The sequence below is a fragment of the Lissotriton vulgaris genome, chromosome 3_1, assembly GCF_964263255.1.
Source record: "Lissotriton vulgaris chromosome 3_1, aLisVul1.2, whole genome shotgun sequence".
Taxonomy (NCBI): domain Eukaryota; kingdom Metazoa; phylum Chordata; class Amphibia; order Caudata; family Salamandridae; genus Lissotriton; species Lissotriton vulgaris.
Genome location: NC_141689.1, coordinates 330,553,349 through 330,580,058, shown reverse-complemented (window position 1 = coordinate 330,580,058; position 26,710 = coordinate 330,553,349). Strand labels below are relative to the sequence as shown.

The 26,710-nt window shown below is 42.3% G+C and overlaps 1 protein-coding gene across 1 annotated transcript in view; it reads right to left on the bottom strand.

Moving 5' to 3' along the window:
• LOC147726409 (UDP-glycosyltransferase 3A1-like) overlaps positions 1-26,710 on the bottom strand; it is a 493,865-nt gene that overhangs the window by 73,213 nt on the left and 393,942 nt on the right. Inside the window, exon 5 of the mRNA XM_086960531.1 lies at positions 13,718-13,949. Within this exon, the coding sequence (XP_086816657.1) occupies positions 13,718-13,949 (232 nt within the window). The remainder of the gene's footprint in view (positions 1-13,717; positions 13,950-26,710) is intronic.

The following is a 26,710-nucleotide window of genomic DNA, read 5'->3' as shown; positions in this document are numbered from 1 at the left end:
GCTTAGAAACAAGGTTCGCAAAATAAGTGTATTTAGTTATGGCTAGGTGCAAATTTGATACCCACTCTCAATTTGAGGGTGAGAGTATTGCTGACTTTGTGGCTTGGTTACACAAACATTCAGTGAAGTGCAGTTTTGGAACAATGTGTGAAGAATTAATTTGTGACCAACTTATTGTACAATGTCGAGATAAGAAGATACAAGAGAGACTTTGGGCAGCCAAAAATCGGTCGCTCAAAGAAGCAAATGATTTAGCAAAGGTAATTGGAGAGTCACAGAAATGAATAAAAGAGTTAAGCAAAAGAGATAAACCTTCTAATGATGTTGCGAACATTGAAACTAGCAAGAAAGACAAAGCTGATGTTAAAGTACTCTCTAAAAAAAGTGGAACTTTTTAAAATAATTTTGGTAATGTTTCCAAGCAAAAGAACAGATCATGCTTAATGTGTGGTAGTAATATAATTTGGCTGATTACAAGAAATGTTTTGCTCTAGACCAAAATTGTAGGAAATGTGGCCGTAAAGGTCATTCTTCACATGTGTATAGGTCTAAGGGCATAGCTAAGTTTAAATCTAAAGTCAATGTGGTTCAAACTGATCTTGATTTCAAGCAAACACTAATCGAGTGTTGGTTTTGAGTGAAAATTCTGACACCAACTTAGTGGGTGATGGCATTCAAGATTTAAGGAGAATAACAAGACCTACTGCTGAATTTAATGTATGTGGTAAGAATGTATTCCTCATGGTTGATTTGGGATCAATGTTTACTATTATTCCTGAAAGTCTTTTTAACACACATTATGAGGATGCTCCTCTTTTAAACAAAGATATAAATCCGGTCGGCTACCAAGGTGAACCAATTGATATTTTGAGATTTATGTATGGTCCAACTAAATTTGGGTTGACATCTTCTGATGGCAAAGTGTACGTTGTGAAAGATGGTCCACCAATCATTGGTTGGATGCATCAGTATGATCTACATATTATAATTATTCAAAGGTCTCCCAATCAGATTATGGTTGTGGAGGATGACATACAAATTGATCATATCTTGCAAAATGCCCACAACGTTTTTGAGGACAGATTAGGTTGTGTAAAAGATTATTTACATAAATAATTCTTAAACCTAATGCTTGTCCAGTGCAGCACAAGTTAAGAAAAGTACTGTTGTCAGTTAGGAAAGGATTTAAAGATCTTCTTCAGGAGTGGTTAAGCTCAGGTGTTATAGAGCCTGTGGAGGCATCACCATGGGTTTTGCCAGTGGTTTTGACTCTTAAATCTGATGGCCGTCTGAGATTCTGCATCGATTTAAGATCTCCTAACCGTGACATTGTCATGGATACTTTACCTTTGCCCAATATCAGTGAGTTATTACAATCTGTTGGTGGTGGTAAGTATTTCCCAAAAATTGATTTGTGGAGTGCTTATCACCAAATTAAACTTCACCCAGATTCAAAACCTCTCACAGCTTTTATTACCACCAAGGGCACTTTCCAGTTCACGCGCATGCCGTTCGGCTTGGCGTCGGCTGTGAGTGTCTGCCAGAGAATGATGAATAATTTGTTTAAAGATTTAGTGGGAGTGGTTTATTTCCAAGACGACATTTTAGTCTCCGGAAAAACAATTGAAGAGCACAATGCCAAATTGACACAGGTTCTTTGGAAACTTGAACATTTTGGTCTAACTGTCAATAAGGACAAGTGCAAATTTCTTACTGAACAAATTGAGTATTCGGGGTATACCATTTCCAGCGGTGGTCTAACTCCCAAACACAACTTACTAGAGGCCATAAAAGATGCACCCCATCCTAAAGATAAAGATCAATTTAGGTCTTTTTTAAGCCTGGTCGAGTATTATGCCAAATTCGTTAGAACTTTTGCTGACATTACAGAACCTTCGAGGTGTTTGTTGCGTAAAGGGGCCAGATTTGTATGGTGCAGAGAAGAGCAGGAAGCCTTTACTAACATCAAAGATAAAATTTGCAATGCTGGTATTTTAGCTCCTTTCATCTATGAGTGCAAATCTATTGTCACTGTAGATGCTAGTCTTACAGGAATTGGTGTGGTTCTCTCCCAAATACAACGAGGTGTAGTAAGAACGATTGCTTTTACATCTAGAACTTTAACACAAGTGAAAAGAAATTATTCAGTCATCGAAAAAGAGGCATTGGCTGCAGCATGGGGTTTTGAACACTTCAGAGTATATATGTGGGGTTCTAGATTTGTTCTGAAAACAGACCACAAACCCCGTATTAAAATGTTGTCTGCCGGAGGTGCTGGTAAGGGGTCTGCTCGGTTGGCTATATTCGCTGCTAGATTGCAGGAATATTTGTATGATATTGAATTTGTTCAGGGATGGAGGAACTCGCAAGCTGACTGCCTATCTCGTATGTCTTTAGATTGGGACGTTGTTGATAAAGATGTTTTCAAGAAATTAGAATCTGAAGAAGCGGTAGCTTTGATATGTGAAGTTTCTGATTGTAGTTTGGGTGCGTTTTCTAAGGCACAGTGGGTACAAGAGATATAATCTGATTCCATTTTGAAGGAAGTTAGATCCTTGATTAAGAATAGAGCACCGCGTGAGTATATGGTGTCCATTGGTATTAGACTATATTGGAAACTTTTGGATGAGTTGTCTGTGTGCAATCATGATGTCATTATGAGAGGTGACAGGTTTGTACCTCCAAGTGGTCTTCGTTTACATATTTTTAAACTTGCCCATGAAGGCCATCTGGGCCAAGGTATGACTATTAAAAGGATTAAACAGGAATTCTGGTGGCCGGGAATGGATGATCAGATTCGCAAATGGGTTGAAAACTCTGTTTTGTGCAAGGAAAGCGAGAAGAGACTTAAAGTAGGAGATCAAAAGACTATGGGACATATCACTGATCATGGTAAGGCTTGGCACACTATTTGTTTAGACTTTATTGGTCCACTTTCTGAACTTCCTTTTGATATACGGTTTGCGGTGGTCATCGTTGATGTTCATACAAGGTGGTTAGTTGTCAAATTTGTGAATGTCATTACCACAAAATCTACCATTGATGTGTTGGAAAAATTGATTCTTGATGAATGTGTTTCACATATTTTGTTAACTGATAATGGTACACAGTTGACTTCAGGTGAAATGTGTTGTTTTTTGGAAAAGTGTGGTATTACACAGTCTTGTACATCTCTGTACAATCCCATGGGTAATGGTATTGTGGAGCGAGGTAACAGACTAGTGAAGGGTACCTTACAGTTAGCATTGGTAAATGGACAATCGCCAAGACGTTTGATTGAGGAAATGCTTTGGGCATATCGTTCCATTGAGCATAGCCTTACTCATTTGTCTCCCTTTTAAGTTATGAGAGGGCGTTCGCCTGTTATGTTATGTTATGTTATGTTATTAAATTATTTATTGAGCGCACTAACACTGATTAGTTTCTTGGCGCTAATTTGACAGTAACACAAAAGGGGTAAGAAAAGATAGGTTAAAAAGCTTGTCTGAAAAGCCAGGTTTTCAGAGCCTTCCGAAAAGGTAAGAGATCTTGACAGAGCCGTATTTCCAGTGGAAAGGTATTCCATAAATAGGGAGCAAGTGTTGCAAACCTGCGTCCACCAGAACGTTTAAGCTTGAACGGGGGGATCTGAAGAAGGCCTAGATGGAGAGAGCGAAGCGACGGAGGGGAACATAACTGGTGATTAATTGATTAATACATTCAGGACTTCTGCCATGCAGTGATTTGAACATCATACAGCCTGCCTTAAAGGCACAGCGTTGTGTGATCAGAAGCCAATGCAATTTAATGAGAAGGGGGGTCGCTGCTTGCCACCTTGGTTGCTTCAAAATCATCCTGGCAGCATAGTTCTGTACCATCTGGAGACGCTTGAGTAAATAACCTGGAAGACCCAAGTAGATGGCATTGGCGTAATCCAGATGGGACAGAACAGTGGCGATCACAACCTGGGTAGTAGCCTCCGGCGTAAGTAATCGCCGAACCTTCCTGATTTTTTTTAGTTGGTAAAAACACTTGGAGACCACCTGACCCACTTGTGCCTTAAGAGAGAGGTCAGTGTCCACGATGACTCCCAATGTTTTAGCCGATGGTGATGGTTGTGGAGCTTGACCCAGGTCTGGGGGCCAGTATTGGGGGCCCCAGTGCTTGGCGCTATCCCCGGTCAATACCAGTTCAGTTTTACCTGGTTCTAGGTTAGTCCAGCATGGCTTAAGGATTGGGATTTATCTGAGGGGGGTCTCCTGAAGATTTTTCTAATTCCAAATATAGGGTTAATGATTGGGTTAAACTGAAAAGTGGAAGAGTATAAGCTGGTCTTAGCAAATTTCCGGGTCCACATCGGATCATTAGTGTTGCTAAGCATTTTGTGGTGGTTGAAGGTGGTCAAAAATTGAATCTACTTAGAGTTGCGCTTTACCAAAGGAGAGGTCCTCTGGTCAAGCAATCTTGTGACAATTAAGAGCGTTTTGGTGCTATGTTTATTCCTGATTATCATCTTAATTCTGAAACAAGACAGATGGGTTAGGTGGTTGTTGAACATAATGTTTGTGAGTGATGAACACAACTCTACTCGTGGTAATGCTGCAAGTTTGGGAGCTCGTCCGGACACCTGTGATAATTCAGATCCTAGAGTTCGCAGACCTCCCGTTTACTTGCAAGACTATGTAACTGTTTGATTTCTAAGTAGTTTAATGCCATCTCTGGCATCTTTGTATTCTTTAGGTTCATTGTTTCATCGTTTTATCTCTTTCCTTTCTTTTTCTTCTCTTTCTTTCTGTATCTTTTGAAGAGGTAGGATGTGTTGTGATGTAAGGTTTAATAAAGTTATTTTACTTACCTTGTGATCTCATGTTGGAATTATCCTGATTGTACATTTTTTAAAATGTAAAGCAGACAACACTCGATCAGTGGCAGTTGCTGTTTGAAGTCGAGGTTGTCGGATACCAGGTTGCTTTCTTAATAAAACCATCTTCGAATTTCCTCTGGTGTACAAGGATTTCTTCTAAAGTCCATCTTAACAAAGAACCAGAGTAAAAATAAAGAACTCAAATGTGGTGGATGAAAATATGAAAAAACTGAAGAAAGTAATACTGGGAATAGAAAAATTTGATGCCTATTTGATTAAAATAAAATTGATAAATTACTTAAAGATAGCTACTATTTTTCTCAGGAGTAGGTATGTCTGTATGTTCAGCGGGGTATTGACAGCCATATGAAACAAAAGGCACACGTTTTGAGTACATATACCAATGTACAAGAAAAGTAGTCACTTTCCCCGAAATATTTTCGTGTGAGTCAGAAGAATAGGGGACTTCCAATCAAGGAGGGTAAAGAGAGTCAAGGAGACAACATGAAAAGTTCAATGTATGAGTTGATACAATTATCTGACCAGTGGTATCTCTTTTGCCTCTTCAACAGAAAACCCCACAGAGGAGCACGAGGTGAGAGACACTTTATCCAAGGATAAGGGCAGTTTATGAGGCAAGATGTAGAACCATAAAATCAATATTAGAGATCATTTAGAAAGTAAAGAGCCTACTACTAACAATGTTGTTCAAGTGCCAAAATAAGTAGAACATAGGCAATGTACCACCAATTTCAAATCATCCTCTAAACCAATAGACCAAAGGGCACATTTATAAGCCCCTTGCGCGACCTTTGGATCACTCTTTGTGAGGCAATGGCAGCACATGTGACCAACTCATATTTATGAGGCCTGAAAAGACACTTTGAATGGCCTCATAGATATTGTTGGAAAGTGGATTGATTATTAGTAGTAGTGGAAGTGACATACCACTATTAATAAGCCCATAATACTAAAAGGGTCAGTCAAGCTCTCAATAAATTATTCCGATGCTCACCCTCGGTAACTGATAATGAGCATGCAGGCGTAAGTTATGAGACAGGTGTGTAAAGCTTTTTACTCCTTTACCGCGGCGAGAATTGGGAGTACTATTAGGTGGGCTGGCAATGTCGGCTACCGGACGTGCGCAGCACTACTGAGGTAGTGCTCGCGACGGCCGTTGGCCAGCGCACGCAGGCAAGGGGTTAAAAACACCAAAACATTAAATATGTAAGACACAACACACAATAAAAATCGAACTCCAATTTGTAACAATAGGTTATATTTGCTTGAACAAATAGACATAAAAATGACAAAAATTCAATGTAGGGAACTGAAGATATGAATTTTTAAATAATAAAAACATTGTACTGCTTAAAAACCTATAGTGCCAAATTGTGATATCTGGTCACATTTAACTGGGACAAAGTCAAAGTTTGAAGCTGACCGTGTTGGAGCCCTGGATGGATACACCCAGCGGTAGACCGGGTCAACATTTTACCTTTGCACTCAGTCATTTTTCTGGAGTTTTTTTCTGGACATCAAACAAGCATCCTCTTCAGGCACGATTCGCATCAACATCATTGGCTTGATTTTCTGTGAGGCCCCTGCCAAATCCTGGAGGTCTGGGACTAAGGAGCTTCAGCAGGACAAACCTGAAATCCAGGCTGGGTCGAGGTTGAAGGTATCCGGCTTGATTCTCGACATCAAGTCGGTCACCTTATGAATATTTTCTACCAAAAGGTTTCTAAACTTCACCAAACTTCTGGATCTTCTTCCAGAAGGTCTCCATGAGGGTTCAAACACCAATTCAGATGGTCCTTGGGATGTTGAGGCTACAATTCATAAAATGCACCTGGCCAAATCCTTAGAAGTCCACCGCCCACCACTCCAGGATGGGGATTTCTTAGTGAAGATGATGTAGGTGGGCTCAGTTAACCTGTAGCTTGCAGGGCATCCACTCCTTAATCTTTCTTGAAGCAAGGTAAAGTCCTTAGGGCTGTAGTCCCAGAATGTGCAGCAATTGCAGTCCTTCAGAGTGCAGACCTTTGGGGTGCAGGGTTTCCAGCAGTGTAGTTTTTTTCTCCATGTAGTTTCAGGCAGTAGATGTGTTCCTGGGTGTCAAGCAGGAGGCTCAACTGACCTAAGGAATGCAGGTTGCCACCCAGGTGTATGACCACTTCCTCCAAAGTTTGGCATATTCTTGGCCCAGAGAGCACTAATCTCTCAAAATCCAACTTGAAGAAATTCTCTTCTTGGAAATTAGATCAGGCTCAGCCAACCCATTGGCGTGGCTAAGATTACCTAAAATCCCCCTTCCATCCCCTTCCCTAATCTAATTACAGGGGCTACTGTGTTGCTGGGGTTGCAGGATGGGGAGGTGAGCCTGTGATGTCCCAAAGTGTCATTGAGTCACATTTAATTTTTTTTGTATTTGTGTTGGTAGATTGGGTGTGCCAGTAGGGTTATCCCTCTATACCCAAGGGAGGCTCAAAGAGTTGCAGCCACCACCTTCCCCATTCAGGTCACGCCCTCTGCAATAGTTCTTAGGAACTACACAAATAAAGATGATCTTGAACTAGTATGATTTCAGAAAATCATAACGAAAATATTGTTTGTGTATTAGATATCATTAACAAAAAAAATGGCCCCACTGAAATTGATAGTCGAAAATGTACTGCCAAAGAGGCAACATTTTGTAAGCAATATTTAAGTCATGATATTCCTATCAAACTAAATGTTTGCCAGCAATATTTATGCAATATATATTATTCTAATGAAGTACAACTTGCTTTTTGTTTCTGCAACTTAACTAATTGCATGGAGGATGCCACAACACGAAGGGCCGCCGGTCATTACAATGCTCCTAGTAAGTCGGAAGAAGAACGTTTTTACGAATTCCCCATTAAAGTGCTAGGGAATTCTTAAAAAGGCTTTAAGCTTCTATGGGGTAGAAAATTATTAACCAAGAGATTGTCCTAAAATCTTCCTCATTCCTATATGCTTAGATAATCTCAAGAATGCCAATTAGCCCCAAATCATATCAGAAATATTTAACTGAATAGTTACTACTTTTTTGTGAATTCTGTGCACAGACTTAAATAGTTTCTTCTAATAGCTGAACTTTGTAAAGTTGACCACTCCACATTGCTATGTATGATCACGCTCTGTTTTTGTTGTACTTGCAGCCTTGAGAAAGCACAACATAGTGCGAAAAACGTCAGCCACATTTATTGACTTGTCTATAAAAGAAAGGACTGATGGCCTACCAATTAACTTCAAGCATGTGTGAGCTACCATCCAGTGGTTAAAATGTATCGTTTCATCTCTCTATGGCATAAGAACGAACAGGTAAAGACTTTTTAAAGTAAAAAATGCATGCAGGGTCAGTCACAGAAACAGCTGTGACCACTTCTGTAAACCCATTGAGCCCAGGTCCATAGAGGCAAGTGTAAACACCCCTTGACCTCATCACACACCTAGTAAAGCCTCCCCCATTCTGATTTTCTGCACATCCATAATACACTTTATTCCATAGAAGCCCCAGGAGAATTTGCTGAGGCAAAGGGGTTTTGCTTACCCAGGTACAGGAAGGTTCCATCAGAGAGTGGGGAGACCTCTATTAGTTTTTGAAGGAGTGGGAACCTTTTTATTCAAGTTAAACATGATACAGCCTCCATGACTTGCGAAAACTTCTAACTCACAGAACTAAAGTTTGAACTTACACAGCCATTAGTAGAGAAGTTTTAAGTAAGCAGCCAGTAGGTACTCTGAAGACTGTAAAAAGATGCACTTCTTGGCAATAGGAGGGTGGTTCATTCACAAAGGATTTCTAAAGTGAACTCTCCATTGGAAAAATATCAAATATGAAAATGGCCTGTGGTTGTATTATATGGTATTACAATCACATTTATATTGCGCTTAATAGCCCCGAGGGGCACCAAGTCAGCTCCAGTGCCTGTGCAGCACGCAGCTCCATACGTTTTGAAGCATGAGTGAGAGCTCACTGAAATGAGCATGGACTTTGATTCTCTGCCCCAATAGCCAAACATTGTGTCTGGAGTGGGGGTGAGTGCAGGGGTTGCTATGCAACATGACCAGTGCCCATGGGTCTCTTGGCAGGAGGCAATCTATACCATAACAAACCCAAAGAAAATCATTGAAAACTGTTTCTTAATGACATTATGCATCTTTTCCTCACGTCACAAAATAACGTGGGCTGGATAGACATTATGGTTCGAATCCAAAAACTGAAAGCCACTAACATTCACCAACTATGATGAGCTACCAAGTATAACTACCCGACTGTAGTGCTAAAGATTATACACATGATGTCACCAATTACATGACAAAGGAAATCATAAATTACATCACAAGTGACATCATATTTCTGAGTACCACTGACTTCCTCACTGACGTTACTAATGAATTAACAAATCGAAGGACACCCATATGTAGAAAGGGGGCTGCAACCTGCTATTAACTACCAATAACTATGAGGATAAGTGTTTCTAGTGGTGACTACATCAGCCTTTCCTCTCTCTATCATCTTTACAAAATAATATCGAGTTGCTGACAGTTGTACCCCATCCATAGAACATTTAAAGGCAGAAATCCTTGCAAGCTCTGCGAGAAGGGGTGTTAAGCAGAAGGCCTCCCAAGGGTCAGGCAACCTGGGCACAGTGCTCAGGGCTAAGGGCGGTGCCCAGCAGCTCTAGCAACATGTTTGCTGGTCACAGCATATAGCCGAAGACCAAGCCTGGCACCAGAGATTTCTGGGTGCAGCCGAAGGCCATGCCAAGTGGTGCTTCAGTTCAGGAGAGCACGATCTGTCCGAAGGGAGGTGCTGTGCAGCATCACTAATGTCATTGATGAGGCAAGGGTGATGTGTTGTGTAATGTCAACATTGAAATCGATTACATCATTTATCATCTATTTTGCTATGTGTCAGTCCGTGAGATTTTATTCGGATGAGTTGCATTTACGTAGCTCACAATAACTTGTGAACAGTGGTGGCGCGTCCATTAGGTCGTTGCCCCACAAGCCGCCCGCGCCCGCAGGTATCTCTGCGTCTCTGAACTGAAGTAAACTTCAAGTTTACTGAAGTTCAGAGACGCTGAGAGAGAACTGACAATCATGTCAGTCAGCATGACGCCGGACTGCCAACCCCCTTCAGAGTCTGAAGGGGGTGGGCGGTCCGGCGTCATGTTGACTGCAGGCATTGCCAGACCAGGGGCAGGCAGCATCACAAGTGCGCGTGACTTGTGAAGGTAGGCAAATTTTTCCGCTTTGCCCAGTCATGCGCACTAGTGTTTTCTCAGGCTGGCGCATGCCCATTGGGAGAGCGAGGGTTGAGCAAAGGCTCAAACCTCTGTCTCCTAATGGGCAGGAGGGTGGCGAGCAACCCTGCTCTAAGTCAATACTGGCGCTGTAAAGTGTATCACTTGACTTGCATGTCTGGAAAGCGGCTGTGAGGTAGGGTACACACGAGGGCCGAAAGTACTCCCAGGTTAAAGGTGTGATGAAGATTGCGGGGATCCCCATTAGTTCACATGTTGTATATGGTAAACAGCCTTCATGCGTGCATATGTAACATGCCAGTAGTCTAGCCATGTTTTATATCTGCTTTGTTCAGTGCACAAACGGCACATTTTATTGTACAAACATGTTATCTTAATTTGCAATGAGAGGTCGGTGCACCCAGGCTCATCCAATCGCAGATGTTCTGCATGTTCCTTATAGACTGACCCATATATATATAATGCAGTAATTTGTTCATGAGCAAACTATATACTTTAAACACTAAACCAACAATAACAGACCCACGCGCTTTGAGACAGAGGTGCTATAACAATATCCTCTTGTTCCAGCTATCCTGGAGTTTAGCCACTTTCTAAATTCTGATTTTGAGAGAAAAGGGGTCCCAGGGATTTGGAGATACAGTGATTTGTCCAATAAAACCCAATGCCCTCAAACAGGGGCACTCATTCTCCTGTTGCCACAGACGTGTATATTTTGGTCTATAGCTGTCGTGTGCGGTGTACATAGTGTGGTGAAGCACATTAGTGCATGTATTACGTGTATGTAGGATTCATTTATTTGTATAAATAATGTTTTAGCGAGCAGTAAACATCAGGAACCTTTCCACTTCTGGCCTCTTGCCTTCAAACTACAGAAAATACACACCTCAGAAGTTCAGGAATTCAATCTTTCCTAAAGAACAGCACCATCACCACCAGGAGTATCAAGGCGCTGTGAATTAGTAGGACATGTGAGGTAATAAGAAGCTCTTCATAGTTGCTCTTGTGAGAGATGTAGTATGTAATTTTTATATTTTCCTGACAGGGCCCCCCTTTTTGGCTTGGGTTGGGAGGAATTATGTGGGAGGGAGGAAAATAACCACTTCCTGAGAAGACTGACCTGACTCCAGGCTGCTTGGGTTTTGGCGTTGACTTGTTGAGTCTGGAGTCTTGAGTGAGTCAATAGGGAGGCTCAGGGACTTGACACAAGGAGATGGTGGCCATGTCTTAATCCTGAGTCTATGGTTGCATTTTCTCATGAGACATCTAACATCTGAAAGTGAATTGTATGTGAAGGTGAGTCAGTCGAGGACATCGCTAGGGGACATCAATGCAGTGGTGTATTGAATTTCCTTCATTGCCTAGCTGGAACGCTGGAGCACGAGGCACATATTGGGTGTATATTTTTACAGTTAGTAATGTGTTGTAAAATTGTTTTGACATTAATTTCAATTCCTCTATTAGCCCTTCCACTTGCCCAACAATTTTAGAGAGCTCTGTCCATATTCCAACCTTGAAACACAATTTCCTGTGCTCTAGCCTGGAATACATTTGTATGTGTTGCCAGAGTCAAGCTCTAGTAAATTGTTAGTGAATACCACAAACTTATGACTTTGTGGCCGTGCATCAGCATTTCCCTGTGAATGCACCAAAAAACAAGCATTGGCAGAGCTAATAGTTCCTGTGTTGACCACAAGTTTTTTGGCTTTGAGCTTTGTTTGTGTTAATCATGGTTTTTGCAAAACGTTATTCTTGAGAAACCTGCCTGGCATCAGCATCATCTTTCTACAAAAAAAGCCTACAAGCAATAATATTTTGGCTCTCAAAAAGCACACATTGCCATACCAGTCACTTGAGGGAAATGCTTTGTGTGTGTGTATGTTGCCCTTGTACAAGGACAGAATGCTATCACTCAGAGCGGAGTTAGCCAATGGCTGAGGTAGGCAGACCTATTGCCTTATGTTGTATGCTGTAGTGAGTGGAAGGAAAATGGGAATGACACAATAACAAGTCAATGGATGAAGATGGCTAGCTGGAAACCCCTACATACAAGTATACTTTACATATAATTGTGGCAAAATCCAAAGGTTAAGAACTAACTCCAAATCGAACAAGCAAGCATTTGCAAAGCCATTAGCTATTACCTCTGGGAACTGTTGGCTTTGGCAATGGTTCTAGGCATGCTACTGAGCAGCCATGCTGTGCAGCATCCTTTTTTAATTTTTAATTGCTTGCAGATATGAGTTGGATTGGTAAAAAAAGTAGTGCTAGTGGAGGGAAGCAACAAAGGGCGTGGGAAGTGATGCAGAGAAAGCAACACGGAGCGGTAAAGAAATAAGAGAGGTGAGTGAAGAGGGAGAGAGAAGCAATGGATTGTTAGAGAGAACGAGAGAGAGGGGGTGAAACAGAGAGATGGAGCTAAGCAAAGCCAGAATGAGAGAGTGTGGCAGAAAGAGAAAGGGGTATAACGTGTATGTTGAGCTAGAAGGAGAAAAAGAGGAACATAGGAAGTAAGACAGTTATAGGTATGAGCATACGTACACAGTTATCTCTACTATAATGAGACACTGGAACAGACCATTGAATGTTGGAATGTAAAATCTTGTCCCACTTTGGGGTAACTTAAAATGTTGTCTGCTACAGGAATTTTTAAATATGAGAGAATGTTAATTTGCTTTGGCAAGTCATGCATTGTAGACTGCACTTAGCCCACATGAAATGACACGTGGGAGGCCTGCTTTGTTAGTGAATTGGATCTGGAATTTCTGAGTTTGAGTTGCATGGTCAATATTTATGTGTCACTTTTATAGTTATTTAGACTGTGTTTCTGTTTTATACTGTTTCTGGCAATATGTAAACTTGAGCCACAGTTGTGGTTGATTTTGATTGCAGTGGCTCAGTTTATTTGGTGATTCACAATTCCAATCATGGGTAAAACATGGCTAGTTGAACATAGATGAGATGTTCTTGCAAATTGTTGGATGGCGTATTGCATTTCAGGTTTTCAATTTGACCAATCTTTTGACTTCTCACCAACGAAATATTAGTGTCTTCCTGGTCGAGGACCACACTGCTTTTTCGCTTATCTGTCTTGTATAAAGACCCTGCTGGACTATGGGGTGAAAGAAAACTTGAATAAGCAGCTACCTATGTTATATGACATCTCTTTATTATTGCAATAACTGTACTTTCACAATTGCCTTATTAACCTTCCTGCTTTCTCAGATCTGCTTGAAAATGCACCATTTGTCCACTCTTTTTTCAAATTTTTCTCGAGGTGAGAAGCCCCCCGAACCTCCTTAAGTTGTTCAGGCTCGCTCGCTTGCTCGCTGCTGTACAGTGTGACAATCATTTTACGCCTCACCACTTTCAAATGTCACCAGCCGCCAATGCTTGTGAATGCGAATAGGTATTGGGGTTTGGAACGTAACTATAACATTCTGATGATTTTCAGGGGAATTATACAACGTGGGGACTTTTATGGGTATTTTTTCTAAAGAGATCTTATGAAAGTAATGTAATAAAAATCTGGTAGTGGATACTGTTAATTATGCTCCTTAATTCAGGGTTGTCTTACCTAACAGGTCATTCTGGGGCAGCCAGTCGAATATTTTGGCATTCTGAGCCAATTTAAGCTCGGTAGGCCATTTGGACTGCTGGTACCTCCAGATCACTTTTTGGGGCATAAGAGCAAATCCTGCGTTCATCTCTTCCAGCAGTTTAGATCTTCTGACAGATGATACCATTGATCCCAGTGTAACTACGATGAAACCAGCGTCTCCCGAAGTTGCAATGAATTCTTCCAGCTCCTGGATAACACAGAAAATAAAAGATTGTGAAATGGTGGTGTATTGCCACCTAAAATCATCTCTCGGAATAAAAAGATTTACATAATTCCATGACACTCTATTTTGATTACTATCAACTCTTTGCTCTTTCATAAGCAAACTAGCAGCCCGTTCCGACGTTGTCCGGGTATGAATTGCTGCCGGCCAGTAGTATATTGTTTTGTAGGATTTCATTTTGATAGCATTTCTTATCTGTGACAGGCCTGTGAAACGCTCCGATTCACAGTGCACTGCTGATGCACTTAAGAGTGCGTGTTCAGTATTGTGTGAACTCGAGTTTCCCTACTTTATTTTTCCTTTCAATATTATATAGTGCGAACCCGACAACATGGCATGAGCACAATTTACATTACAGAAGAACACATTCATTTGTGGTAGGCACGGGGAGACAAAGCTGTTTGCCTGGAATCACGGGATGTTGAGCTGATGCGGAGATTCGAACGTACCTCCCCAGCTCTAATGTTCGCAATTCTAGAACTTGTGGCAGGAGGTGTGTCTAAAAGTGTATGTCGGTGCCGGCCATCAATGAGAGAGACCTGTGCATTTTTCAAATGGGTGGTGAAAAAATATGAGTATGTTGCTGGAGATGTGGGCCGCCGTGCCACCAATGTACTTACCGGGGGAGGGTAAACACCCATTATTCCGCAACTTTATTTCCGCATACCATCACTCCGCATACTTTCATGCCGAAAGTACCATGACTCCGCAATGCCATTATAATGCATGGCATTACATTTTATATGCTTTTACCACGCATACATTTACAACGAAATTCGTTGTAAATGCATGAATGGTAAAAGCATGCTTTTTTCAAAATGTTTGGATAAGGTAAGTATGGGTATAGGGGTACATGTTTTGGGGTACTGAGGTATATGTTTTGGGGTGTTGTGGTATTTTAAGGGTTCAGATATAGTTTTGGGTTATGGGGTACAGGGGTAGTTTTAGGGTTTAGGGATAGGTAGGGGTTTTGGGGTACAGGGGTAATTTTAAGGTTCAGGGCTAGGTTTGGGTTTTGGGGTATAGGGGTATTTTTAGGTTTCAGGGGTAGGTTTGGGTTTTGGGGTACAGGGGTATTTTAAGGGTTCAGGGCTAGGTTTGGGTTTTGGGGTACAGGGGTATTTTTAGGGTTCAGGGGTAGGTTTGGGTTTTGGGGTACAGGGGTATTTTAGGGTTCAGGGGTAGGTTTAGGGTTTGGGATACAGGGTTATTTTTAGGGTTCAGGGCTAGGTTTGTGTTTTGGGGTACAGGGGTATTTTAAGGGTTCAGGGGTAGGTTTGGGTTTTGGGGTACAGGGGCATTTTAAGGGTTCAGGCTAGATTTGGGTTTTGTTGTACAGGGGCATTTTAGGGTTCAGGGGTAGGTTTGGGTTTTGGGGTACAGTGGTATTTTTAGGGTTCAGGGCTAGGTTTGGGTTTTGGGGTACAGGGGTATTTTTAGGGTTCAGGGGTAGGTTTGGGTTGTGAGGTACAGGGGTATTTATAGGGTTCAGGGCTAGGTTTGGGTTTTGGGGTACTTTTAGGGTTTAGTGATAGGTTTGGGTTTTGGGGTACATGGTATATTTATAGGGTTAAGATGGGTTAGTGTTTAAGGGTGTTGGGGTATTTTAAGGAGTAAGAGTGGGTTATGATTGTGGAGTGCAGGGGTATTTAAAGAGAGCAGGGTGGGATTAGCACACGATATGAGACATGGCATGAAGGGCGGAACGTACCACACGCCCTCAGCGTTTGTCACGCCCCAGCACACGCCCACAGCACAACGCAGACACGCCCACAAGGGACTACTTTGCTGGCACGGTTCTTTTACCTTTTAAATGTATATAGTGGGCGTCTGCATAGCCTATGTCCTTCTGCTGCAACTGCCCTTTCCAACGCTGTATTGGGTGTTTTGATTGGTGCTGTGGTTCCTGAGATTACCCGCCTCAAAGGTTTGGGCTCGCTCTTTAAAATATTAGTATAGATGAGGACAAAACATCATAAAAAATGTGTAAAAGGTCCAACATTTCTTCGTTGTTCAAAATATCCGTGTATTAATTTTTTTTACACCTCTGACAACGATGTTTATACTATCCAAGTGTTTTCTTCCAAAGCGTTAGCGCTAAAATGCGAGCACAGATCTTTATTGCCTGTTTAGCATTAACCTTCATTATACTGCTAAATCCTGGGCATGGACAACTATCACTTAGTGCTAATTACTCACAAACGTGCATTCTATCCCATGGTGATTTACACATTCCAGTGCAAATGATGTTTGAACTGTGATATATTCGGATGCACTTTTTACAGGAGTGTTTAGTGAAATGGGGGCCTATACTAAGAAACACAGACATGATTCAAGAAAGCATATGAAAGAAGACTCGTTATTCAGCTGTCTATTAGGTTGCACATAATAGGTGCACTCAAACAGGCCCGGACTGGCAATGCCGGGCACCGGGCAATCCCCCGGTCGGCTGGAGGGGGTGGGGGACGGTTTTCAAAAAGGGGTCCGGTTTTGTGGCTGGGGGCCGATTGTCAGTCCGCCCGTCACAGCATGTGACGGTCGGACTGAAAATCGGCCTCCAGCAGCGTCACGTCACTCACTTAGAAGAAGCCACATCAATCATGACTCTCAGTCAGACTTTCCAAGTTACGATCAGTTACGATGCAGGCCTGCAGGATGCCGCCCCCAAATAGTACTGTAGCGCCGCCGCCAGCAAGCCTGATTGACCGGTGTGTGCACTGTAGCACTGCAGCAAGTATGTGCAACCTAACGTAAACAAACGGAGCGAGGAAGAGGAGGTGCCTGTGCGCAGAATTATGCCCTGTCCTCTCCTCTGCCGCGTCTGCGCGTGGAGCGCCTCTACTAGGGTGTGGCTGTAATTCCATTTCCCGCATGCGCATTGGGCAATTAACTGCGCGTGACTGACGAGAGGAGCAGTGGTGCGCACGGACGGACTGTAGTTGAGCGGCCGGTCCCTGCATAATTTTATTCCTACAGTGGCTACTGGCAGTGGCTGGCTAGCGCCGCCACCTAGCCCCCCCGACCCCCCCTGTGTCTGCCATAGTGCCACCAGTGCCACACCGTCCTGTGACCCCACCAACAGCAGGCTTCAGGACGGCAAAATCAGGTATCAAACCTAACGCTCCAAGACCAGAGGCCCGAAAACCAGCAAGGTAAATGCCCTCTAAGCCTCCGGTTGGACGTTAAAAGACTTTCATAATTAAGTGTTCGTCACACCATCGATAGACAGGCCAAGTTAGAAATCCTCCACCTAATTATCACCAATACTGCATGGAGCGTTAATAACAGGATGCAGGAATTCTCTTCAATAACGCGCCAGTGCTTAGTACGAGGAATAATCACGTAAATTGGTGTGCGAGCTGATTTTGACATTATTTCGAGCATTTTCTCCTACTACATTTCAGTTACTTACCTTTCACAGGTGGTGGGGATGGAATGTGCGGGCATTCCCACTAAACGAATAATCTCTAAGGGGAATAAAATCCCATTCCTGTATCAATCGGGATTTCCAGCAAACTCGTTTTTATTTTTTTTTAATTGGCCTCAACATAGAAGGTAATATAGCACATATTAATTTAAATCAAGCGACCACATAGCCTTAGTTTCTTTTCTACTAGGAGTTGGCCTAACAGCTAGGGCTGTCGCCCTCGAATGTGGGGAACTGCCTGGGTTCGAGTCTCGGGAATGACACTGAACTTCCTGTGATTCTGGGCAAATCACTTAATCTCCCCGTGCCTAACAAAAATGAATATGTTCTCGAGTAATTCAACTGGTGCTATGTAAAGCGATCGATACCCGATTCGGGTCAAGTTCGCGCTATAAACTCTGTGGAAAAAAACAACATATTTTTTCAATTTTGTATCAGTATATCCAAAGTTCAATTGTTAAAAGAATTCCCCAAATCTTATTGAACTTCCTTACAATTCCATGACGGCGATAGTAAATTCTTTCCTTCGCCATAATTCTGTTTTCAGTGTTAATGCTTTCCAATAAAGTTGGGCTGTGTTATAAATTCTGTTTCTACACTATAGAGGATCTGGCCGTTAAGAAATGGAAAATACATTTCTAATCCGGAGATTACTTCCATTTCAAAGAGGTAATACAAGCAAGGCAATGTGGGTCTTTCCATTCCTTACGTTGGTGGTGAAAATGCTATATAATCTGAGCGCAGTTTGCCCGTCATAATATAATCTGAGCGAAGTTTGCCCGTCATACCCCTTGGCTCCGGTAGCACAACACCTTACAGTCAGCATCAGCAGTTCTGCCGCCTGCGTGAGGTGAGTGAGTCCGTTTTTCTGCCCTGGGCCGAGACTGAAAGAAGCATTCAGGATCCTATTCTGAGCCGGTGCACTGTGCACAGGAAGGGTTCATGAGTCAGTTTTGAACAAAATTGCCCGGCCAAGGGTTCAAACACTAACTTGGCAAGCAGGGTAAGAGAACGTACATTGGTTTGGAACACAGGGACCAGAATACACGATTAATCCTATCATTCATGAACCGAGTGATCCAACATATAATACAGGATCTAGGGTCTATGTACAACATGTATTTGAAATAAGTTGGCCCACGTACATATAAGGATTCTTATTTTGGCCCTTGTTTCTTTTATAACAATTCTACTTGATTCTATTGAATTTGCGTTATATATTTATATGTGACTGATATGTGTGATTTGAATGGAATGTATGTAGTGCGATTGATAGTTTGACTGTGGTATTTGGGGGGTTGAGCCTGGGTCTCTCCAGGGTGTACATACATTGTTATGAATATTGCTACTGTGGTGTTGGCATTTGAATAGATATTATATATACCAAAGTCTAGGTGTATGTACCATAAGAATCGTTGAATATTGTTAATAAATATGATGTATACATTTTTGCCTCAAACCTGGCTTTGAGATTTGTGATGTATTGAATCGCTGGGCTTAATTGCGACTTATTGAGCTTTGAAATTATTGATGAGATATTTTACTTCAATCTATGTACCAGACGGGTGGTTACTTATACTAACTCGGCAACTTCCAGTTAGTGCATGAGATGCAGACAGCACAACTCAGAAACAGGAAGTGCCAACCACTTCTCGCTGTTCACGCTGCGCTCGCTCGCTATTCGCCGGACGGGGGCTGGTTCGCTACGTGCCGGATGCGGGCTGGTCTGACAAAATTTGCCAGGGCTGCTTTCAGTTCCCAGTCCGGCCCTGCACTCAAACTATGACAACTGAATCCGAGTCTCTATAAAAAAACCTTTTCAAAGGAAAGTTGGAAGTAATTTCTCCCCTCCCACTCATTAAGCTTTAGATGTACCTTCTATGTATGGTACACTGCCCACTTTTTATCTTACAGTAAATCTCCCAAGTTGAAACCCATGCCTTATAAGCACCACATTATTACATAAAGGAAAGCATTTCTACAGTCAATAGAGTCAATAGAAAACTTGCAAAGCCCCTGTGGCCAACAGAAGGTGTTCTGTATGATACAGATGCTGCACCTTTATTGCTGCTTGTAGGATATCCCAGATGGCATGGTTGTAGCCATGGGGTTCATGCCTCATATGCACACTATGGGGTTAGCTTCAGAAGATATCTTTCTAGCCCCCTATACAACTATACTCTGTTTTGTTAATGGTGCAAGTGCAGGATTATCAGGTTTCTTTCATGCCATGGTGATGGCAATTTTTCTATGAACTTTCCTACAGATAACTGTAGTCGGGAATGTCAGCCCACTTAATTCAATTAAATTGAAAAAGAATGGCTAATCCAAGCATGCAGTGATCTGTTAAATACAATCACAGGACTGGTGTTGGATTTGGCCTTCTCTGCTGGGTCACCCACAAACGTTTTGCCTTCTCCCCTCCTGTTTTACTGAATTCATTTTTGTTGGATTTAACACTCTGTGCCCTTTACCACTGCTAACCAGTGCCAAAGCTCTTGTGTCACTCCCTAACACATGGTAACATCGGTTTACACCTGATTGGCACATTTAATTCACTCATAGGGCCCTAGCAAAGTGGTATGCCATAGGCCCAGGGCTGGTAAATTAAAATGCTCTATTAAGTAGCACCTTAACATGTCTCAGGTCTGCCATTGCAGCCTGCGTGCAGTTTTAAACTGCCAATTTGACTTGTAACAAAAAAAATCTCGCCATGCCCAAATCTCCCTTTTTAATACATATGAGTCACCCCTAAGGAAAGCCCATAGGGCAGGGTGCAGTGTACTTTAAAAGTGGGACACAGTTTTAAGTTTGACATGTCCTAGAAGTGAAAAACTCTCATATTCAGATTTCACTAGAATGTGCTTTACCTCTGCCATAGGCAAGGTCGAACTAGCCATACCGGGCATTTGGACGATTCCCGAGGAGGCTGGTAGGGTGGGGGCGATTATGTTACCAGAGGACGTTTTTGTAAGCAGTGCAGCAATTTTTCAAGCACCTGCTGCAGAGTGCCATGTATATTCAGTAGTTTTCAGGCAAAAATAAAACTATTAAGATAACTTAGGGGAGAGAATGTGGCCTAATTTGGAAGGATGGGAACAACTCGAGTCTCGGCAGGGACGCTCAACATCCCGAGATTCCGGGCAAACCATTAAATCTCTCTGTGCCTACCAAAAATGAATGTGTACGACTGTAACATTGCAGCTCGTGGGAATCACAGTTCCTCTAAGAGAGGAGTATAATAGCAAGTTGAGGGCTGGAGTTGTTCTCAAACTGTAGTGTCTGGGGACAGTGTGTCCTTGTCTTGGTGCCCTCATACACCCTGAAGGATGTCATGCTTCATCAATGGGTGTGGCTCCTCGTCGGGCCAGGCTGTATGGATGACATGTGAATCCTACACTTCCGTTAGTAACATTTTCAATACACTGATTCATTATCTGTATTTGTGTGTGATATGAAGTGTTCTGACACCCAACACTGGTATGAGACGTGCTATAAATCAAATACAATTCTTGTGAGAGAGGGGCTATGGAGACATGAGAGACTGATGTAGAGTGGTAGTGAGGAAGTCGCTGAAGACACCAACAAAGATTGTTGAATTGTGGTGCACTCTAAGGTCATCATTTACTATGCTGTACAAGCTAGTACAATTGAATATATAATGAACAAAGTGTTGTAGAATGCGCCATTTTTACCCAAACTTTTTTGGGTGGAGAACCCTCCAAACCCTCCTTGTAGTGGTCAGGCTCACTCACTGCACTGACTATGCACCGTACGGGGGCTGGTCTGAAAGAATTTGCCAGAGCTGCTTTGGGTTCCCAATGCAGCCCTGCCCGTAGGATAACATTGAGCTACCCTATTAAATTTAATAAAAGAAATGTTTTGTTTGGGACCTGGTAGAAATGTCATATTTGGAGTCTAAGGACTTGTAATTCAAAACCCTCTTTAGTGGTAAAGTTCTATTTTAAGTCACAATTCTACAAGACCCACTTTTAGAAAGTTGGCATTTTCTTGTCCTAGCAATTTGCTTCCTGCAGCCTATTTCTGGGTCACAGGACTAGATGAAGTTGGCCTTTATGTATTCCTTCCATATAGCAACACAATAGAGGGCATGGACGTTGGCAGGATGGGAGGGGGGGGGGTGTTGTGCTGTACACAGCCCCACTTGCACTTCAGAAACGCTGCCTTGCCTCAACACACGCACGAAGAACTTTACACTAGCCTATTGTGCCCACAGACATTCTGGGATGAAGCCAGGGAAGCAAGAAATTCTGTAATCTTCTGGGGGGGGGAGGCTCCACAAGTTTATTCCACTTCAAAGCTGGCAGCAGGTATAAAATTAGGACTGCCCTGCTGCCTGAGGCCTGCTTTCTGCCCTCTGAGGACTGCGAAGGTGCTTGAGAGTAGCTTCTCTGCTTGAACCCAAGACTTCCAGAATGACAGTAAGGGCTAGTTGGCTGACCTCCTGATCAGAACCTCAGGAAAAGAAAAGGCTCCACCCATCTCAAACAAGTACCTGGACAAAGCATGAGTGAGTCATAGACACTTGGAAGTGGTGCTAATGGTGGCCGGATAGGGTACATCCAAAAGTTGGAACTCTGAGAATGAGAGGAGACTGGGACCTACCTGCTCACCGATCCGCCCAAATTGCATTGCCAGTGAGCATGATTTTTCTTTACCTAATGCTATTTTCTTTTTTCCACAGCAGCAAACTCTGTTCATCGGCTCCTCGCAGAAGGGGTATCCGGGCTAGTGGAGCACTCATCGTCTACAGCCTGCAGCTACATCCGGCTGGAGATTTTTGAATTCCATAAAAGAAACTAAGTCCGAACGAAGAAAGCTTAATCCAGTTGCTCCCGGACAACACCTCTTCCCTGAACACCGCTGGCTTTCATGCCCCGCTGAACTTTACCCTCTCGGGCATTTTTTGGGTTAAAAATTGTTTTAAGTATGAAGGTAAACGTAGACCGAGCCAATCCACTTTGTGCGTCTGAACCACGCTCCATCAGAGTCAGTCAACATAACTATTGACTTTGCTCTGATCTCGAGTAACTAGATGTTCACAGTTGGCAGTTTGGTCACATAATCAAGACCTTAATGGGTAAAAAGTGTCAGTTTTATGTTAGTTATGATGTATAGTTGAATGTATCCAATCAGAAATTCCTGCAGTGTGGTGTTAAATGCTTTAGTGATGGAAAAATAGTTCTAGACACTCATGGGGAACATATTTATGTACATTATTTAAATCCTGGTACGTACTGAGATGCACCTTATCACCTCTCCCTTTTGCCCCAGTGAGGTCTACATGTGAATAGAGACAAATCTTGTATATTGTCTATTATGCAACATGTATCCCCTGAAAAGGCCCCCAGTTGACAGCAGTACCAGGGATGATGAGAAACCTAGACATCTATGTCAACCTTAGAGACTCTGGTATCATATCATAAACTTTGAGATCACCTGTATTAGTACTAATGCACATTGTCTTCTATCAGAAACTCCATCTGTTGCTGAGGTAGCCCTATCAAACATTGTGATGCTGCCATTATTGCTTTATAAACTTACAGATGATTGTACAGGACAGGGAGCATAAAGTGCAATGAACACTCGCTGGTTGTCAACCAAAAGAGTGAAGGCTAAAGGTGACGGACTTTAAACTCTATTCTCTGGAAGCCCCACTCCAGTGGATATCCAGATGCACGGTAAAGCATGATATTGCAGACATGGAATCCACGAAGCACCCACTAGCCGCGAAAACATTATAAAATTCAATATGGGGATAAAAAAGACTAGCAGTGATTACCTTCATTCAAATAGACTGCTACTATTGGGACATGTGCAAGAAAATATAGCCAACTACAGTGGTTTATGACCCTAAACTACCTTTGTGGTGCACGCCAAAGTTAAAAATGATAGTAAAGCTTAAGGATCATCTGTGGATAGGAAGGTAGGATAATGAAACTGTGAGACCTACATGAGGACTGAAGATTTAATGACATCTGATCTGAGTTTGATATACATGCAAAGATGTCATTTGAGATGTCATCAGTGATGTCATGAGTGATGTCACTGACCATGTCATCAGTGATGTAATATGTGACGTCATCAGCAGTGCGTTGCGGGCGCGCAAGTTATAGATAGCTGAACTAACTGTAACCGGGGAATTTCAAAGGTTTTGTATGAGTAAATTGACCAGCTAACTATAACTGGTTTGAAACCTATGGTTTTTTCAGTGAATTTCAAAAGTTTTTAAAATGCTAATTCCTAACTATAACGTGTGTGAAACCTATGGTTTTTTCAGTGAATTTGCAAGGTTTTTTAAATGCTAATTCCTAACTATAACGTGGCACAAACCTATGGGTTTTTCAGTGAATTTCAAAGGTTTTTTATATGGTAATTCCTAACTATAACATGCTTGAAACCTATGTTTTTTTCAGTGAATTTCAATGGTTTTGTAAATGATAATTTTAAATGTATTAATTGTTATATTTTTTATACTGATTTAGTACAGTATTTTAAATTATTTATTTTTAGATATTTTATTTTTTAAATGACATTACATATTTTTAATATAAATTGGAAAAAAATGTTTTTACACCTCTCTGCAACGCAGCCCCCTGGCGCGTTTACAGTGGGGGAACTAATTCCCCTTGCATAGGGGTCCCTGGGGGCCAACTAGCGTACCTGGAACCTCCAGTATGAGCCAGGGGGCTGCATTGCAGAGAGGTGTAATGAGGCCACACCATTTTTACACCTCTGTGCAATGCAGCCCCCGGGCACGTTTGCAGAGCGGGAACTAATTCCCCTTGCATACTAGGGGTCCCTGGGGGCCAACTAGCCCACCGGGAACCGCCAGTATGTGCCAGGGGGCTGCATTGCAGAGAGTTGTAATGAGGCTATGCCCGTTTTTATACTTCTCTGCAACGCAGGCCCCTGGAGCATTTGCAGAGGGGGAACTAATTCCCCTTGCATTCTGGGGGTCCCCGGGGGCCAACTAGCCCACCTGGAACCTCCAGTATGTGCCAGGGGATGCATTGCAGAGAAGTGTAATGAGACTATGCCCTTTTTACACTTATCTGCAACGCAGCCCCCGCGATTTGTTCCCCCCAGGGGGTAATTTGAAAAAAAACAGACCAGGTTTTTAAAAAAAAATTGGGGGGCCTTGGGGGTCTTTGTGGGACCACCTGGGCAGGCCTTAGGGGGTCAGGGTGTTTCTATCCTGCCCCTTTTTTGTGTTCTACACGTTTGTTTTTCTGCTTTCTTGTGCCTCGGTCTACCGAGGCACAAGATGGCTGCCAACAATTTCTGGTTTGGAGTGTTGACAGACAGTTGACAGCCAATTAGCATGCAGCTCGTGCATGGGAAGGCACGCGTATTGTTTTCTTTTGATTTTCTCAGGAACTACTGGAGGGATTTACACCATTTGAGCAGAAGCGTGGTCTGTGAATCAGACTCTACCATTTTGCCAAATTTCTTGTAATTCCATTCAGCCATTTCGGCTGTAGCTGTGTCTAATCGTCCTATGGAAAATAACATGGAGAAAATACGTTTTGGGACCCCCCTTTTTTCTCAGCCCCCACTTGACAAATCCCCCCAAAACTTTCAGGGAAGGAGCGGAGCGGGCCATCTTCTTTGAAAAATTCGCGAAGATTCATCAACCGGCGCCAAAGTTATTCCCAATAGAATGTTGCGGATTTCCTATGGCAACTATGTCCTAACTATAACTACCTACTGGCGACCATATAAATGCAGTAACCATACAGATGCTCAGAAATGAGACTCAAAACCAGCTGTACTATATATGGAAGTAATACTGCCACCAATAACATGTGAGTTGGAAACATCAACTACAGGCACACAACAGTTAAGTTTCATTAAAAACTTATCAGGATTTTGGCAAATGCTGTATTGAGTTAACTAGAGCTCGCACTTTTGATCAATGTTCCATTTCTACACACTCAATATTGGATGTCAGAACTGACTGTTAAACATGCTCTAGTTTTTCCTGTGTGAAACCTCAATAAAATAATGTAAAAAAGTAAAATGGGTATTTCGGAGCGTGTTCTTAGAGATGGAAATTGAGGGGAATACAGAAGGTCTCCAATAGAAGAAGGTGCAAGGAGGGTGGAGTTCCCATATTTTACAGGACGTTGCTGCTTCCTTTTTTGCCTCTCTACTTCCTTCTTTTCTACCTTGCATGCTCATTACGTAGGCAGGGGAGTTTCTTGGAAAATATATGCAATATGCAATTAGAAATAAATGCATTTCCAGGGCAGGCTTTTGGGGGTAAGGTTGGGGGGGGGGGGTGGTTATGCTTGTTTGTTGAAGCCAACTTTATTGTCTAATGAGAAGATTAAAATTGTCAATGTAAAGGTCTTTGCTTCAAGTAGAAGGGCTCTTCGCCAGAGGTTGCTGGGCAGAGTCAGAGGCCATGTGCTATGTATTCATGGGGCATGGGCAAAGTGGGGATAGGGGTGTGGCATGCACTGGTCTCGTAGCACATGATGAATCCTGGGTGCAGCAGTTTATTCAGGCGGGGACGGATGCAGGGCATTTCCAAAAGCAGCCCTCAATTGTTTCTGGCGGCTTTGGGGATGGGCGCAAAGCAAGTCTGTACTTCTGATGACCATTCAAAGAGTGTTTTTTGTTTGGCCTTGAGCCAACCAGTACACTTAATAAACCCCAAACATGTACACAAAGCTTTATAGGAAGAAAGGTATGGCTCTTTACTTTGAAGATAAAACATAATAAAAAAGATAACAAAACGATAATTCCTCTCCAAAGCACTGCTCATGACCTTAGCCATAATAAAACACCTGTTTGTGCAGGTATTGCAATTACAAGTGGTGCAATGGCTACTGAGTACCATTGACTTGGGTAACAATAAGCATCTTATTCAGTGCCAAGATACCCTTCTGGGTGAATGTGCACATTACAAATACACATATTATGTTATATTACTGCACTTGGTAATAGCATACGCGGTAAAGATCGCACACCCTTTGCTACTTTTTGCCAGGTCAAACATACTGGAATTTAACAAGGGGAATAGTTCCATATTTTCCAAGACATTGAGAGTTTGGTGCAATAAGCACCAAAACCTGAATGTTATTCCCCATATGCTAAGAATATACAAAAATGATCACATATGATCAATTTTGAACAATTCAGTGTCCGATTTTTCATGCATTTGATATTTTTCATATCTAATAAATGTAATAAAAGTGGTTATTATTTGAGTGATGGATGCCCCACTCAAATATTAAACACAGTCCCTGTCAGGGTGAACCATAAAAGT